The sequence below is a fragment of the Lethenteron reissneri genome, chromosome 54, assembly GCF_015708825.2.
Source record: "Lethenteron reissneri isolate LAM-NWPU_2019-01 chromosome 54, ASM1570882v1, whole genome shotgun sequence".
NCBI lineage: Eukaryota > Metazoa > Chordata > Hyperoartia > Petromyzontiformes > Petromyzontidae > Lethenteron > Lethenteron reissneri.
This window is the reverse complement of record NC_083832.1, coordinates 11,206,409-11,224,563: the sequence shown is the minus strand read 5'-3', so window position 1 is coordinate 11,224,563 and position 18,155 is coordinate 11,206,409. Positions and strand designations below refer to the sequence as shown.

Sequence of the window (18,155 nt, the reverse complement as noted above, 5' to 3'; positions counted from 1 at the left end):
GGAGTAAAGTGCCGTGAGCGAACACCAGTTAAAGGTTGGGATGATACACAATGGGGTGGGGGGGGGGTCAGCACCACACGTTTCACCATCTCTAACCTGCACGTGTTCGCGGTAACGCAGTGTGCCAGGGCATTAACTTAAGGCAGAGTCAACCTGGAGGAGTCTCAGACCAAGTGAAGATGCCGATTGTTGGTGGTCTTGTGCAATGGGCCAGGTAGCGAACCCAGGATGCTGCAATTGTCGGGCAATGCACCACTACAGTCGACAGACCACCCCTGTTGAGTCTATCGACCAAGTGGCTATTGCTGTTAGTGAGCACCTATTGGTAGTGCTGGCAGGGCACACATGGACACAAGCGTTTCACACGCGCCGCCACGTCCATCACACACACAGACAACCAACGCAACACGTGGAATTACCATGCGCAAAGAAGGAAAGAGAATCGGGAGCTGTAAGCGCATGAAAATAACACTTTTTATTATTTGTTCTAGCATGTTCAGCCACTTGCAAAACATATGCTTAGGCAAGCGGTTGATGTGGAATGTCATCACGAACGATTAAACGATTCATTGCCGAATGATTGTACAAAGTGTTTGAGAGGGCACGCCGTGCTTCAATTTTACTTTGTGCCTACAAGTGCTTTAAGACATTCAGATGTAACTTCTAAGAGGGTCAGGTGACTCGGAGGTGGGGGGGGTCTGGTGGGGAGGGGGTGCTAATGCCATGTCAAGACACACTACGCTAAGCCAGCACGAGCGAGATCCTGGATTGAAATCCAGATTTAAGCCGCCCGTGATTAAACTGGATTTCTCAAGTGGAGGCAGATGAGGGTGTCAGCCTGGTCACCAATGATGATAATTCTCATCAGCACCTGCACCTGGTTCATTTCAGTCGTCAAGCTGCGCGAGTTCACTGTCGCCGTCCGACTGCCACGTGATGAACATGTTGTTGTTGTTGCCGGGTGTATAAAGAGTCACAGCCTCCCCTCCGAGTGGGGCTATTTGAAGTGGCTTCAGAAGTCGGTTTTGGTTCTCCGACACAAGGCGAACAGATTCACTCCTCACGCCGGAGAGCTCCAAAGGTTTGTCTCGTGACGTCATGCGCCGTCCGTCATGAACAAACAAGAATTAAGAAAAATCGAGCAGTTGGGAAAAACCACGTTACCCAACACACAGCGCAGTCACGTTGAAGTTCGTCGAATCGATTGTTTCAGCGTAATGTGCACGCAAGCAACATGTGGGATTTTAATTCAGCGCCAGGCAGTATGGCATCAAACGTACTGCCTGGCGTTGAAAAACACGCACAGGTAGTCCTCTAATTACGATGGAGATGCGATACGACGACCCCATCGTAAGTCGAAGATATCGCAAGTCGAAGATGGCCTAGCCTACCCAGGAGTCTTAAAAAATGGTGATAATTTAGCAAAACAGAGCAATTTACAGTACCGTACTGTATAAACTACATACTGTATGTATTTATTAATTACAATACTGTATTGAACAGTAAAATGTAAAGTAAAAAAACAAGGTAAATTTTTAGCCTACCTATATGAACTGCAATTTAATAGAAAGTTTTTCAGGAAACAAACCTATCTGCACCACACAAGGCGGGAGGATGCGTACATCCCGGCAGCGTCCCAACGTACAGTATCGTACCTCGCACGCCGCTGCGTTTGCCTGCCGCGCGAAATTTAAAATATTTAACAATTTTGTCGTATCGCTATCGCCATTGTAAGATCTAAATATCGTAAGTCGGACCATCGTAACTCGGGGACTACCTGTAGACACACACTCCCAGCCACCTAAAAAAAGGCATTGAGATTTGTTTGTGCAGTCAACAGGCATCAACGCTCCAGCTGACAATCCGGTTAAACAACAAACGGCCGAAAACTGCAGGATCTCAGCAGCGCCAAATTAGTGCTTAGACATTTCCCCATTTTAAGCCACCCAGCGGGACCCATGATATAGTTTTTGAAATCGGAATTGCCACAACTATAACGAATCGTTGAAAAAAAACTGAAAAAATTCCAGCAGCTCGAAATAAGTGCAGAAGTGCAGAGCTGCAAATGTGCGTTTCCGATTTCAGCTTCCGGAAGAAGTGCATTCAGAATCAGAATATTTATTTATACTGGGAGGAATCTGATGAGCGATAAAGCTCTTTTTCACAGATGTCCAGTAAACTAGCAATACAGCAAGCCTTAAACAAGGTAAATACAACATCTACAGCAATAGGTCTGAAGCCCTGTTGATAATAGTCTCAAATAATTATTAAACCCCAGGGCTTGAATCCAGAACGCTAATTGATGCCGACTCAGTGCTCCAATACAGCCAATACGACCATCTGGTCAACCGTACAACCCAGCCAGCCTGGTGTGGCGGCTCAGGTCGTTTTTCCCACTACAGAAGCCGAGCTGTGCCCACGACGTGACACGTGACGGGCGAGTCGAGACGCAACAAAAAATAACCTACCGGGGCCCCTGGCTCCCACTTTGGCCCAAAGCCAGATTCAGATCGTCTTGCAAGGCCCGAGTTTCACCGTTTGTTGCTTCTGGCTCGGCGGGACAGCCGACGGAAAACCAATGGCACATGTACCCACGAGGGGCCCTACACGCTGGCTCGGATGTGCCGGTGGAAAAGCGGTGAATCCGGGCTCACTGAAGGACACCCCCCCCAGCCCCCAACCCCCTCCTCCCCCACCCAGGGTCACTATACCCAGAACGCGGAGAGAGATTCTGGATCAAAGACCGTGGGCGGGAAGGGTGCCGCCTTCTTTGCCGTTCAACGTGGAGGACGGCTCGCATCCGCCTCTGACAAAACTGAGTCTCATGCATCGCACGAGTGCACGACACCCTGTGTAAACTCGAATTCCTCGCCTCCTCACGAAAACAACTACACTCGCTTGCTCTTACCATCGCCACACCCTACACCCACTCCCCACCCCCCCCCCCCCCCCATTAACGATACACAAGCGCTTACATTCGTACAAGTGCCCCTGCGCTAACAAACAGATAACACCCGCCCCCCATCACCGGCACGTCCCTTTTCTCCAAAGGTGAAACTAAAGGTAGGAAAAATAGAAAACAAATCAATCGAGCGGCTTCAGCCACGGGCAGCTGGCAAAGAGATTGGAGAGACGACGTGAAATTCAAGACGAGAGCGATGAAGCAGACTACTTTTTTCTTCGTACGAAAAAAGGTGACGATGGTGTTTAGAAAACGGTTTCCGGGGTGTTGGGGCCGAGGGCCCTCGCAGGAAAGTGGGCCGAGCTCAGAGCTTGTGAGGACTGACCCACTTGTAGGTTCCCTCGTAGCGAAACCCCACTCTGCTGAGCAGCTCGTCCGCCTCCTTGGGTCCACGGCTATGTGTGCGTGTGTGTGCGTGTGTGTGCGTGTGTGTGCGTGTGTGTGCGTGTGTAGTTGTGTAGATGTGTGTGTGTGTGCGTGTGTGTACGTGTATGCGTGCAGGTGCGTGTACGTGTGCGTGCAGGTGCGCGCGTGTATGAGTGTGTGTGTTATGTAGGTGTGTGTATAGGTGTGTGCATGTGTGTATAGGTGTGTGTATAGGTGTGTGTGTATAGGTGTGTGTTTGCGCACAGGAAACAAAGCATTAGACCAATGTAAGCCGACACCGGTATTTTAAACCTCTGCGATATACATTTAAAAGATTCAGACGTTTTTAATATAATCTCCAAGTTAACTTTTTAACCGCCTGACAATCCCTTTAATTCACACTACAGCACCTGTTTGCCGGGCATGGCACATGGGGGCGGTGGGTGGCCAGCACCACGCCCGGCCGCATTTGTCCCCCCAGTGGCGATGTTCACACACCGCACCAGCTACTCAATTGAGACCGAGTCGACCTAGGGGAGGCTCAGGACCAGTTCAGAAATTCGTCAGCGGTGTTGGCTGGGTTCGTACAGCAGTGCGCTAAGCATTGCGCCACCGCTCCCCACACACACACAACGATATGCACACGCAGCACGCAAATACATGGTCACGCACGCACCTGCCGTAGTCATAAGGAATGGGTTTGATCTTCTCCTTCTCAATCTTGTCCAGCAGAGGAGTGAATATCCTCCACGCTTCTTTCAGCTCGTCGCTGTCGAACACACGCAATCCGCCCAAACACATACACACGCGCACCTATTCACAAAACACATTCACGTACGAAACGCCGTGCGTCGGTCACCGCCCGCGGTGCTGCGTTACCCCGCTTTGTGCCGACGACACACGAGGGCGTGGAGTGGTGCGAGCGTTACCTGCGCACAAAGTGGATCTGACTCCCGCAGAACACGTCTAGGATGAGGCGCTCGTAAGCATCGGGCAGTTTCACGTCCTGCGCGCACACACACACACACCCACCCCCACACACACAAGTTCGCATGCACACATGTACAAGGATACATACCTCCTATGCACACAGCATGTATCTATGTATGTGTTGAACTTCTTTCGCGCCGTACGTAACTGCACTAATCGGAGGTGCGAGGGAAGGACAACAAATTAATCACAAACATCCTCCACATGACCCAACACACGATCTACACACAATCTAAATACACAACCCACACACATTCCACTGACAAAGATCCCCCCCCGTATTGCCTTCAACAAACTTTTGGGGCAAGTTCTGTTAGAGATCACGTACGAAGGCTGTGCTGGGACATGAGGGGGTGCATGGACAGCACCACGCCCAGCCGCCTTTGTCTCTCCAGTGGAGACGAGGATGGCTAGGTGCACTAGGTACTCTTTTGAGGCCCAGGATCGGTTAAGATAATCGTCACTAGTATTGGCCATGAGCGGGAATGAAACTCGGATCGCTGGGTTTGTAGCTCAGCGTGCCAACCAACGCGCCACCGCTTCCCACATTCACACACGTGCTCACACACACACTCATACTCACTCGCACACACACACAGACTCGCTCGCTCGCTCGCGCACACACACACACACACACTCACGCGGTAGCGGCTGCTGTAAGTGAGGTCAAGCTCCGACTCGTCGGGAGCGAAGTGCATGCCGGGCTTCTTGGTCATCATCTTCATGTAGACTGCTTCGTTGGGCTGCACGCGGATCACCAGCTCGTTGCGCTTGCACTGTCGCTGGAAGATGTCGCCTGGCGCGTCGCGGAACTGCAGCCGCATCTCGGCCTTGCGCTCGTTCAGAGCCTTGCCGCAGCGCAGCACGAACGGAACGCCTGTACGGAGCGGCGAGGGGACAGGCCTCAGGGTCAGAGGTCGCGTGCCGAAGCCAACGCTTACTGTAGCAACAGCGCCAACCAGCACCGACCAATCCCGATCGCCGAAACGTTACCAACCAACGTGAACATGAAAACTTACCCCAAGCATTAACACGGAATTGCCCTTCGCTTCGATTGCCCCGCATAGACGGCAGTGCACGAACACTATCCACAATTACAGAACCCTAGCAGCAGTTGCTTTGCAGCACAGAACCACAGGTCTCACTGCCTTCAACAGAGCCCCAGAGCCAGTGCTCTCTCCTTGGGCCTCTGTGTCGCACTATGAGAATCACAATGCCTTCCCCCCCCCCCTTTGAGCCACGGGAACCTTGCGGCCTTCGATTTTCATTATAGGGCCGTAGGGGCCTCCGTTTGACAATTACAGCAGCACATTCGCGCTTTTTCTTCACGCGCGACACAGTGGGGTTCTTTGTAACTGGTCAGGGCTTTTGACCTCTGCCGTTCTCCACAGGAAGCTTACGAAGCTCCTGCTCTGCCAAGGTGGCGGTTTCTCCATGGGGGGGGGGGGAGGGTCCTATGCTTGCCGCCCGCCGCTCACCGTCCCACCGCTCGTTCTGCACGTAGAGCACCACGGAGGCGAAGGTGGGGGTGACGGAGCCCGCGGGCACCGTGGGGTCGTCCAAGTAGCCGCCCTCCTCGCCGGGACCCGTGCTGCCAGGCCGAGCCACGTACTGACCCAGCACCACGTCCTCCAGCAAGATCTCCGGCACGCACTTGAGCACCTTCACCTGCGCACAGGGATATAGGCACACAAACACACAGGCGTACGGAGATGTATGCACGCAGAGACACAGACGTACGGGGAAAAACCGGATGGACCCGGAGAAAAATCCACGGGACCACGGGGAGAACGTGCAAACTCCTGCATACCAGGCGAGGTAGTTAACATTTCGCAACCGCGGCACGTGATTATGGAAGCTCGTCCCTGTTTTTGTCCACTGCAGAAGCAGCGCCGTGCCACCGAGGTGGCACGCGAGCCAGTGGGCGAGGAGAACGCGACGAGCGACCCACCTTCTCGTTGCGAACGTCGTCCGAGCTCGTGGACGTCGGTTTCTCCATGGCCACCAGGCACAGCATTTGCAGCAGGTGGTTCTGCATCACGTCCCTGCAAGGCGCGGTGGGGGGGGACACAGGGAGGGGGGCGGGGATGCAAAGTGGTGATGCCAAAGGGGATGCAATAGGACACAGGGATTCACCCGGGGGGACGAGGCAGAGGTAACCGGATACATCCAGACGCGAGCAGGCACGGGGTACACGTGGAAACACGTGGGAGACACAGGGGAAAGTAAGGGGATAATGGGGGGGAGGGGGGGGGGAGATGAAAAGGCGACATGGCGGTAGGAGGGAACATGTGGACACATATCTACAAGTGTAAAATAACAAGTCACATCACTTCCCAACAGAAACTGTAATGAAGCCATTAAATCAACACGATTTAAATTATTTAAGCAGAGGATAACATATATTATCTGTTTGATGTTGCGTCTTACCGAAACGATCTTAATCACGCCAGTGAGAGACAAAGACAAATGTGACCCCCCCCCCGCCGTGCATAGCCTATCACAGACTGTTGGGACTTGCACCTTAAAAGCTAAACTATTTTAAAAGATTTTTTTATTTCACCAGGTAAGGCCCACTGAGCTATGCAGCTCTTTTTCAGAAAAGTGACAAATGATAGCTCAACGAAAAAATCCACGTGACCACGGCAAGAGAGACACCGCAAACTCCAAATATACAGCAGGCGTCAGGGTCGGGATCGAACCCACGACCTCCCGTATACCAGGCGAGGTAGTCAACATCTCCTAGCCACCTGATGATGCCGAACTCGTCGAAGTATCCGCCACGCCCCTCTGTGCCGAACGGCTCCTTGAAGGTGATCACCACCGACGCGATGTTGTCCCGGTTCCAAATAGGACCGAAGATCCGGTTCCCAAACCTGCGGCGAGGAGAGCGACTGTGAGCATGTGGACAATCACGCAAAGAAAGAACCAAGAATATTAATCCCTGCAGTCACAAAAGCTTTAAATCGAAATTTACTTACCTGCAGTACCTCTATTTAAATACACTTCGAAAAAATTATTTACACCCCTCTGTCAATCATCGTGTTTCTCAGTGTGGATTTGTGAACACACTTTGTAAACAGTACGTAAAATAGTACGCGTTGTCAATGCGCTGTTCATATTGTAACAAAGTTACTCTACAGAGTAGTGGGTCACCGATCCTCTTATCAGCCTTGATACGAGCGGTATGTGGGGACTATGGCTTAACCGCAAAAAAAGAAAAAACCTATCTGCACAGATGCATACGGATAAGAGAAGCATCAAACAGGAGGAATTAACGGTGCAACGCGATTGTCATCGATTGATGCTGGCTGCAGACATTGTTAGATCACTAATAATAATGAAGATAAGAGAGCAGTTTCACTGTATTATGCATACCGTGATGACAAATACAGGACTTAAGTCGTGCAGGCAGTTTGAGCAGCTTTGGATAAGACTTATGCTCCTGCCTATACCCGAGCACGGAGTGCATTCGCTTGTTCAGCTCTTCTGCGCATTCGTCCTCGCCGCTGCGCTTGGACACGACACGGCAACAGAACGATCCGCGCCAGGTGGGTCGCGGTGTTTATGTGCGCGGTGGGACGGAGTCGCCAAAAAATAAATTAATTGCGATTTTGACTTCCGTATATTCGGGACCCCGGGGTCCCGCCAAAAGGTTCAAATGTATGTTTATAAACACAGCTTCCATGAAACAAGGGGTTGTACTTACGTGCCCATGCTTAATTTGTTTCGATGGTTGACCTACAAAAATCTGGCCATGTCTTGCACCCCCAGGGGGTGTGCGCACCCCAGGTTAAGAACCACTGCTATAGACACCGATGGCATAACAAATACGCTCACAAACACAACAAAAACAGAAACACAACAGCTCGAGGTTACGCCACTGGGGGGGAATGATATGTAATGGTGACGGCTTAGGGAACCCTTCATCCAGCAGTGGATTGATCAAAGATTAATCGATGTATTTATTTAGCCAGGTGACGACAGGGGGTCACACAGGGCGGCGCTCACCTGAGCACCATGAGGTTCTGCACCATCTCCTTGCCCAGGTAGTGGTCGATGCGGTAGATCTGCTCCTCGGAGAACAGCTGCGCCAGGTGTTGCGACAGCTTGTCCGAGCTCTGCAGGTCGCGGCCAAACGGCTTCTCCACGATCACCCGGTTCCAGCCGCTGGCGACGCGCGGGGAGGCGACGACGATCATCGTTACGGTCGTTGTGGTCGTCGCTCCGCATCGAGAGTTCGTCGCACGCCACGTCAACGCAAGCCGGATTTACAAAAGCATCTAAAATGAGGGCGAGGATTTGCATTTTACAAAGGAGCTCCGGCCGGCCAGGTGGCTCAGCGGCAGGGCGAGCAGTTCCCAATCGCAAGGTTGCAGCAAGCTCAACTCCTGGATTGGGAGTTGACGCGGCTCATCAGGCCATCGGTGTCAAAAAATATAGAAACACTTTTTTGGGGAAGTCAACAGCAGTCGCCCTTTGGAGAGACTCGCCCCCATCATAGAAATGTGGAACTTCCACCAGTGGGCTGTAAACTGGAAACGAGCCCTGCCCCTATGCTCAATTCAGCAGAAATTAATAACGTTGACCTTTGTATCTGAACGGAGAGGAATTACTATGAAAACACCCATGGCCCCCACTATGCCTACCATCATCACCGCCCCCAACTCCCTCACCTCCTCCACCACCCACAACATCCCTACCGCCCCCACCGCCCCCACCTCTCTCGCTGCCATCCCCACCGCCCCCACCTCCCTCATAGCCTTCACTGCCCTCACCTCTCCCGCTGCCGCCCCCACCGCCATCCCCACCGCCATCCCCACCGCCATCCCCACCGCCATCCCCACCGCCATCCCCACCGCCATCCCCACCGCCATCCCCACCGCCATCCCCACCGCCATCCCCACCGCCATCCCCCACCGCCATCCCCCACCGCACCGTCCCCACCGCCCACTCACGTGGTGCTCATGCAGGTGGAGCGCACGTTGGATGTGACGGACTCGAAGACGCTGGGCGGCAGCGCGAGGTAGAAGAGGCGGTTAGAGAGGCGGCCGTGGGCGAGCGTGTCCAGCTGGGCGGCGAGCTTCTCGAACGGCTGCCGCACGTCGTACTGGCCCGACACGTAGATGTTGCGGGTGAAGAACTTCTCCAGGGCTTCCTCCTCGCCCGTTCGCACCTGGCTCCAGCGCAGACGCGGCCACACAACGGGCGGACGGGGACGATGAGTCGCAGTTGTTGACTGCTGGGTTAGGCCTCCGATTAAGCACGGTTGGCTACGTATGATGCGAAGCAATCATACTCTTAGGTTTTTTCGGTAAAGTCATTTTTATTATTTATTTTTTAGCTACGTGATTTTACCGAAAAAACCTAAGAGTATGAATCCTTGCAGTCACGAAAGCTTCAAATCTAGATGTGAAGGAAGTTCAACGTACAGATGTACGTACGTAGGCCACAACGATGGTGCAGCCAAATTTCTATTGTTGTTCTAAGAATCTCCACCATCTGACATAGTCAAACAATTTAAAACTAGTCACGTGGTGTACGAGCGTTTAACGCGCCCGGTAGGTTTCAGAACTATTCTTACGGCCAAATTAATCATATTATTTGGGTCTTTCGGTAAAGTCACATAGATAGGCTCAAAGAAAATAACAAAAAACCACGACGTTTTGATCGCAACACAAGCGGTCGTCATCAGGAAAAGGGGGTTAGCCTCTAAAGGCAAACTGTTTATAAAGGTTTAAAATCGGGCGTAGCCCAAGTGTCAGCAGTATGGGTGGGGTAGCTAATGTTAATGTAAGGGAAGTTGCTGCTAGAGGTGATGGTCATTGTTGGTAGTGATGGTGCTGGTGGTTGGGTTTTCACCAATGAAATTAATCAATTAGATATCACGTTTTGCTTCAAGATGGTACGAAGACCTGCGTCTTAAGAGACAATGTTGAATATCCGAGGGGCTTGGCTGGCTCAAAGTTAACAAAAATATAGAATTCTACATTGGCAGGCATACACAAAGTCAAATAACTAAATATCACATTCACCAATAACACTGCCCCAAAGTGGGAACAAAATACAATCAGTCACGTCTTGGACAATGGCCCTTTTCCATGGCAGCGATCGCGAGGCCAGAAAGATCTCTGGCCTCTCACTCCCTAGGTTCTCGTGTGTGGATTTCCCACCTGTCACCACCATCACAGCCACACACGGTACAACGTTCATTATACGCGGGTCTAGGCTGGCTCATCATGGCTTTGTCAGCGATAACGGGGCACAAAGATCCGGTAGGTTCCTGAGTTGGCGTGTAGATTTCACACGTGTGGATTTCGCACACGTATGGATTTCGCACACACCACCACCGCCACCAGGAGCTCGGTTTGGCCAGCAGCTGCATCGGCAAGGTATTGCAGGGCCTGCACCTTCACCTTCGTTCATAAACAAAACATCTGCTTCGAGCGAGGTCGTCCTCTCCTCCCCTGTCCTCCGCCGTGCCCCAGCGGAGGCGGCTTCGTCGTCACCTTCAGGAAGGGCAGGCAGCGCTCACGGATGTCCTTCATGGTGATGGCGGAGCGCGCGTACCCGATCACGTACGTGTCGCTCGGCAGCAGCCCATCCCTGAACAGCCACCTTCATCACACACGCGCGGTCAATTCGAACAACGACGGTTAACGGAGGAAAACTGCATTGCTAAGTGGCGACCAAATCGCCCGCGCATTTGGGAAATCGTATTGGGGTCATTCAAGTAGCCCGGCATGGTTCTGTCCGAAAACATGAATGTTCACACGCTGAGATTTATTCAATAAAAGCAACATGAATACACCAATTTTGGTCCGATGGACCAACTCTTTGTGTATATATATATTTGTAGACCGCATCGCTGATGTAAATGAAAACTTAGTTGTGTTTCTTCTGTGAATTCAGAATGTGGCAAAATAAAGATTTTACCAATCAGTGAGGCCCATTTGCATCTGGTGAGTTTGCTTGCAAGTCCCTGAGTGAAGGGTAGCAAAGGAATGGTGGCCTTAAAAGAGTTGATGTAGACGAAAATCTATTCTGGTTTCATCGATGACTAAATCACCCAGGAATCCACCTGAATCTCATCAGATCTCGGAAGCTGAGTGGAGTTGAGCCTGGATAGTGCTGGGGTGGGTGACCTCCATTGATTTAATTTGACCCGCCCATACTGGATATCTGTGAAAAAGAGCTTCATAGCTCATCGGATTCCTCCTACAGTCTAAATAAAGATTCTGATATTGGCTGCAAGGTTCTGCTTCGTTGTCGGCAGTGTAACAAAATCCATCGTTGTACTGTACTTCTGTGCCCCCCATCCTCCATCCAGTGGATTGATGATCAAGCAATCCATGACATGCCTACCAAAGACACTACAAACGAACACCCAGTTTTAAACCACAAGCAGCCTAAAACCAGATTCAAACCCAGATTCAAACCCAGGTTCTCGGCACTCGCTGGCACATTTGCTCCAGCGCAGACATTACGAGCCCCCCTCCAACGCTCCGGGGGACACGCGCCCACCTCACAAGCAGGACCTCCGGAGATAACGAGGGCATTCGATTAATTGGTGTTAATGTGAGAAAACGCGAGATGACGCGAGGGTGTTACCGTATGAGCCATAATAATCTGAACTAATTAAAGTGTGGCCCCTTTGGTGGATTAAAGGCTAATGTTGATGGATGGAAAATGTGCCTCGTTAAGAGTTTAGCGTACTGGCCGTGTTCGCAGACAATATTTGTGCCCCAGCATCATTTGCTTGCTGCTCGCAACCAATATTGGAAATGAAAAAAATACAATTCATATGTTTGTCTGTATCCGTGCATATTTGACCAAAACTTTAATTTTGAAACAACTTCCGAGACTTAATTGTGAAACGGCTGCTCGAGTTAATGTATTGTTTTAACATTTCATGCCATCTGTTCCAGCCTAACATTTACTCGAATGTCTAAATAAACCCTTCCCCCGAACCTCTAACACTAAGCCTATCAAATAACTCAAACACATAACCTTTCACCACTCCCAATTAACCCCAACACCTAGGCAGTAACCCCGACCACCGAACTATAGCATCTAACCCGAGCGCTTGCCCTGAACCTTGGGGTACACACATGTATGAGGGAGCAAATAAGTCGCCAAAATATCATTTCTGGGGGCACAAATATTTTGGGAGAACCAATATTTATTTAAACCGGCAGGTTACACCATGATGGGCTCAAACGTGATGTCACACTCAAAGGCAGGAGACAATCCACCCCATTGGGAATTTGATTGTCACAATTTGGGGGCCGAAATTCAAATCCACACACTCGATTGCCTTTTTCCCCCAGTTTTTTTTATTACCATTTCATTTTCATTGGTCATATTTGTTTTCTGTTTACAATTTTGTTTGCCCAGATACAATACAAGTAGGTTAACATGGAAAGCTTTCGCACATATGGATTCAATGATTCACGAGTTGCACTGCCACCTATCTGCTAACCACCTCACAGCCCCAGGGCTCTGACAGTTTCACAGATCCACCAACATTGGCCTCCACAGCGCTGCCTGTGCCCCCCGGGCTTGTGACAACTTTCCATGACATTTTTTTTAATGACCAACCCCGCCACACTCGAGTACCCATTTTAATCACGGGTGGCTGAAGCCCCGGATCAAACCCCACATCTCAGCGGCGCTGGCTCGGTTTCGCTGACGCGACCGGACGATGTTATTCTCTCACGCGGGGCACCACTATTATTATTTTAATTTTCTAAAAGCTGACGAGCCAGCCAAAAGGTTTCAACTCACTGCGGCGCACCGAAAGGTCATCCAACCGCCGTGACCCCCCTTCGGCTTGTTGTCAGAGTGCACGATCGCTTGTCGGATGAGCGAGCGCGCCTTTTAATAAATGCAGTGCGTTTGATTGATGACGGTGGAACCCAGGGTTACCTCAGTCAGGTACATTCTAAATAATAACCGATTTGCGGCGACGTCACTCCCTCGCAAAGCTCTTCTGCCGCGCGGTCCCTTCTCTCCAATTCACTTCTCACGACTCCGTCTCAGAGCGGTCCGCCAGCTCCCCACTAATGGGTTACCCCCCCCCCCCATTGCTTGCGTGCATCAGTGCGCCCACTCCTGGCAATTTAACCTAATTGGCCGAGGTGTGGAGGTGATGGGGGTTAATGTGCGAGCCACAGGCAAGTCGAGTCACGCCTGGCACTTTGCACCACTGCTGTCCCATTGAGCAGCTGACTTTCTCCCTTAATAATACATTATAATATATAATTATATATAATCGCCGTACAGGTTTCCTTCGCACTACGCGGGTTCGGTTGGTGCGACTTACGCATTGTAAGTATGCGGCTAACGTATTTACACTCAAAATTCGCTCTGCGCGGTTTGAATCCACTCGGGTGCGGAGGCTATGCGGTCGGACGTGGGACAACATTGTGTGTGTGGTGTACACGCTACTCGGCAGACAGCTGTCTCGTGCGGTGCATTGTGGGTTGGGTGACTGTACGGTCCGTGCTACGTGATCACGCTTTGTGGGCCCTTTTTTTGGAACGAATCTACTCCCGCGGAGAGCGAGGGAAACCTGAATATAATTGCTTAGAGCAAATCGGTTCCTGAATACGCTCCCTGCACGTGGATCAAAACGTCGGGCATCGTGCGCCGCTAACCATAACGCCATTTGCACCTTCCCGGCACGTTATCTGGCATAAACAAATTATGATAAAAACAAAATGCAATCGGGGTTAATCCTCTGACACTGCAGCCGACACAATTTCCATAATGGTAATGCACATCAATTGTGGACTAATAGCTGTGTGTTTTTGCATCCCAGCCAATTAAAGCAATGAATAAATGTCCTCCCGATACAACTGTAGCCTGCTGCCGATTGCAGTCCGGCCACAACCGCTCGCACAAAATGAGGGGTACGTGCTGGGGAGGCCATGGGTTTAAGTGCCGTTGGTTACGGGGGCGCGAGGGATGGGTTTGACCGCACTTCACCACGCCGGTCAGTGCGGGATGGTGAAAGAAAAACACATTCTGTCTCGTCTCCCTTGCCGGGGTTCCCGACCGGAATGGGTGCCCCCTACAAGAGATAGCCACCTCGGGCGCGACCGGCAATGGAGCCTCTTTGCTACGGCGAAGCATGGATCCGATGGCCAAATCAGCCGACATCCAATCTAATCTCATGAGATCTCACGAGCTTGGATGGGTGACCACCATGCACGCGAGGTTATCATAGGCTGGCTGTGGAGTTGTGCGCCAGAGGACCGGTTCAGAAATTACTCGCCACTGATGTGAGCCGTGGACGTATGGTGAACATCTTTCGTACCGTGAAGCTGCCAACCGCGCTAATCGGAGGTGCAATTCGCAGCCTTGGCTGGGAATCGAAACTCAGGTTTCCAGGTGCGGAGTGCAGTGTGCAAACCACTGCACCACTGCTCAACCACACTAGGAAATATTCAACGTGGGAGTAAGCCCACATTAAATCAACGTTCCTCCATTTCAATTACATTATAACAACCTAGGGCAAGGTTGTGGACTCAGTATCCACAAGAATCAAAACACTATCATCTTCCCAGTTGCGCTCAAAGAAGCCATTACAGAAACCGTTTGTGCGGTAATTCACAGCGTAATTATACAACTGGTGTTGCATGTTAATGCATTTTAATGAGCATCATGTGTGTTTTGTACACAATTAACAATGCAATTTGTTGCATACACAGGTATAGGGTTACACTATAGCTCAGTGTAGAGCAGCAGCCCCAGACAAACAGAGAGGTTTGGACCTATAATTAACATCATCAGCAGCAACATTACAATCCCCATCACGATTAGTAGAAACATAATTATCATCAGTACAAAAATCATCATCGGCAGCAAAGGTAGCACTATCTTCATCACAATCATCATCACCATCGTCATCAACAGCAGATCAAAATGTAATCGTACGCATCGCCTCTTCACAGGAGCACGACCTGGTGAGTCCGCTCCACTTTGTACAGGGAAGTCAATGTGCTGCCTCTTGTGGAACTACAAAAAACCTGGACGCACCCTGTCATTGGCACCCACCCAGGTCGTGTGCTGTTCAGGCCTTCATAGGTGCTCACTAACAGCACTTGCCCCAACAATCTCCTAAGGCTATACGGGGGATCTTTGCCTTTGTGTGAGCGCACTTCTCTTCATGTGATACGCCGCTACGGACGGACGGACTCGATGCCGGCACGGAAATGTGGAATTTCTCCAATCGCGTGTGTCGCTCTCCCCTCGATCAGCGTGTTTCCCCAGGCCTCGTCGCGACTCAATTAGAATGGCAGATTCCGCGCGAGGCTCGGGTTTAAATTGCTCGCCCAGGGGAGGGGGGGGGGGCACGCAGCTCAGCCGATTAACCAAAAGCGTCCGTCGACTGCACTTTTTTGGATGTATCGGCGCCTGTATCCGTGTTAACTATTCCGTATAACCGTCTGTGTGTTTGTCTGTTGTTTCATTTCAATGTCCATGCGCGTCTATGTCAGCGATGGTCACATCGATGTCTGTCGATAAATCCAAACTCACCGCGGCACGCCTGCCACGTCGCCGCGGCACACCGACTGCCAAGCACCGTGTTCGGACAACTACCCCCGGAAGCGGATACTGCAGAGGTACGCACGCGAGACCGCATTGATCAGCGCTGAGAAGTACGGACAAAAAATAACGCTACCCCCATGAGCCGCAACGCATGAAGGAGGCCCTCATCCAGCAGTGGATAGACAAAGGCTGTTGCGTGTGTATTATAGAGCGGAGAGTGCCGGTTTGACAACGCGAATCTCACATCCACCACCACCGTGTACAGTTGCAGACTGTGGCCTGTGCGTGCGCACGAGAGAATTACATGGGAAATCCTCTTTGTGAAAGCCAGCAATAAATAATCGGGTCAGGGCCATTTATAACGTGGCCCACATTTCACTGTCGAGTTGCCTGCTTTGGCATCGTGTGACAGTAAGGTTCTGAAAACGTTTCCAGTGAATATGCCCCGAAATCACCCAACTCAAGCACCCAGGCATCATTGTCACCACCAACTCCTCATCCACCGACTCGGCTACTTAATCCACATTCCCACACACTGTCGTCGCCAATTCATTTAGAGACTCACTTGGGCCACACACTCCACCCATCACAGTATCCTTTGAGTCACTCGCTCGTCCACTTTACTCGGCGACTGTATTCACTTCCGTCATCGAATTACTCGCATAAACACACCCAGTGACCCACACTGGACTATTCACCACTCGCTCGCTCACCTATAAACTCACTAATTAACTTAAACCGCAGGCTTTTTCATAGCCAACGCAAGGGTACATTTTTTTTGGTTTGGCCACGGGGAAGGTTTCGTGCCAAAAGTTGTCATTTGACCCCTCAACCACCTCACATTTACAAAGATATTATTTGTATGCGCCTATGTATTAATCATATTCTGACCAATAAAACTCAGCTTAATACTTTAACAATAATAAGAAACAATTGAAATGCCAATTGAAATAGAAGACCAGTGAAATAGATTTATTACAAATTTGCTTGAAATTTTTTTACGCGTAGGCTGTTTGAAACTAATATTATTCACAAAATAGTTTTTGGGTTAGATTGCGTAACTGTGTAATCGGCAGTGAAAAGTCGTGCTCAATTATAAATGTTGTGCAGTGTTCTCTAACACACAACCGGTGTACTCAAACAGTAACTAATCGGCACCCTTTGTTCACGAGACAACCTTACGAACTGACCGTATCAGGTTGGAGGTGGTTGTTTGAAATAATTTGCGTAGTAAAAATGCAAACCTGTCAACCCCTTATCAGTGCCTACCCTATTCACGACCAATTCAGACCTTATTGGTCACCCCTTGCGCTTAGAAATCTCAACGTTCATCTGACAAAGTCCCATCACAAGGGAGAAACACAAACAAATACACTTTTTTTTTTTGCCTGTATTGAAACGTCTGTACGCCATATGGACCTAAAACTCAATTTCCCTGTACAACAATACGAGTAAGCCGTATGGGTTGGCAGCTATGAAAGCGACCAGTCCCATATGACGAGGCTTTGGGACTGGACCCTTGCTTTGGCAGTTGCTGATGTCACACTAAATGCACAGTCGCCCAGACCGATGGCGTTCAAGTAACGCGTTTTAATTGCCAACATTTTTCTCGCGGCGATCAGCTGCTCACGGTGTTTTACATTAAATATAGCCTGGTTGGTCACTGGAACAGTGTCCCGGATAGGATGAGGATACATTGATGGGATTTTAAGTAATTTTTGTTATTAATTTTAGTCGAATATATATTGTTGATCTCTTAACTGTGATTCTTGAATATGCGATTGTTAGTTTTAATGTTAGATGTCTGGGCGAAAAGTGAGCCAAGTTTTTTTGCCCAGTGCTGGCCAGCCGACTCAAAAAACGAACTCAGATTATTTGGCCTCACTTGATTTTCCGTGTCCGTTACCTGATGAAGGGGCGACACGGTGACGAGATGTTAACTCCCTCGCCTGGTATGCAGGTCATGGGTTCGATCACAATCGTGATGCCTGTATATTTGGAGTTTTCATGCTCTGTCCGTGGTGACGTGGGGATCTTTCTCCGGGTCCTCCGCTTTTTCCCTCCACATTTAGAAACACGCTCTTGGAGTATTTGGCTGCTATAAATTTCCACAAGCTAAGCCACTTCGTTGAGCCATATAGTTTAAATAGTTTGAGTAAAACATCGTCGTAAGTTGATGATGAAGTAATTAGTGAAAAGTGTCAAGCCAGAGATGAGGGGCTTTAGCAGTCAGAATCTGATCGATACAATGGCATGGATAAATAATATATTTAAAATTAAC

At 50.3% G+C, this 18,155-nt stretch overlaps 1 protein-coding gene across 3 annotated transcripts in view; it reads right to left on the bottom strand.

Annotated features, from left to right (window-relative positions):
- The window catches only part of G6PD (glucose-6-phosphate dehydrogenase), a 31,137-nt gene that overhangs the window by 3,115 nt on the left and 9,867 nt on the right, over positions 1–18,155 (bottom strand). For 2 of the 3 annotated variants that reach the window (XM_061574089.1, XM_061574092.1), the window contains exons 3-12: positions 10,828–10,936; positions 9,277–9,494; positions 8,330–8,488; positions 7,069–7,194; positions 6,270–6,363; positions 5,797–5,986; positions 4,960–5,195; positions 4,258–4,334; positions 4,005–4,097; positions 2,103–3,357 (exon numbers count right to left, since the gene is read on the bottom strand). In XM_061574089.1, coding sequence (XP_061430073.1) covers positions 3,267–3,357; positions 4,005–4,097; positions 4,258–4,334; positions 4,960–5,195; positions 5,797–5,986; positions 6,270–6,363; positions 7,069–7,194; positions 8,330–8,488; positions 9,277–9,494; positions 10,828–10,936 — 1,393 coding nt within the window. In that variant the 3' untranslated portion in view covers positions 2,103–3,266. Of the gene's footprint in view, positions 1–2,102; positions 3,358–4,004; positions 4,098–4,257; positions 4,335–4,959; positions 5,196–5,796; positions 5,987–6,269; positions 6,364–7,068; positions 7,195–8,329; positions 8,489–9,276; positions 9,495–10,827; positions 10,937–18,155 lie in introns of those variants that run through there. The other variant, XM_061574090.1, reaches the window with a different exon arrangement.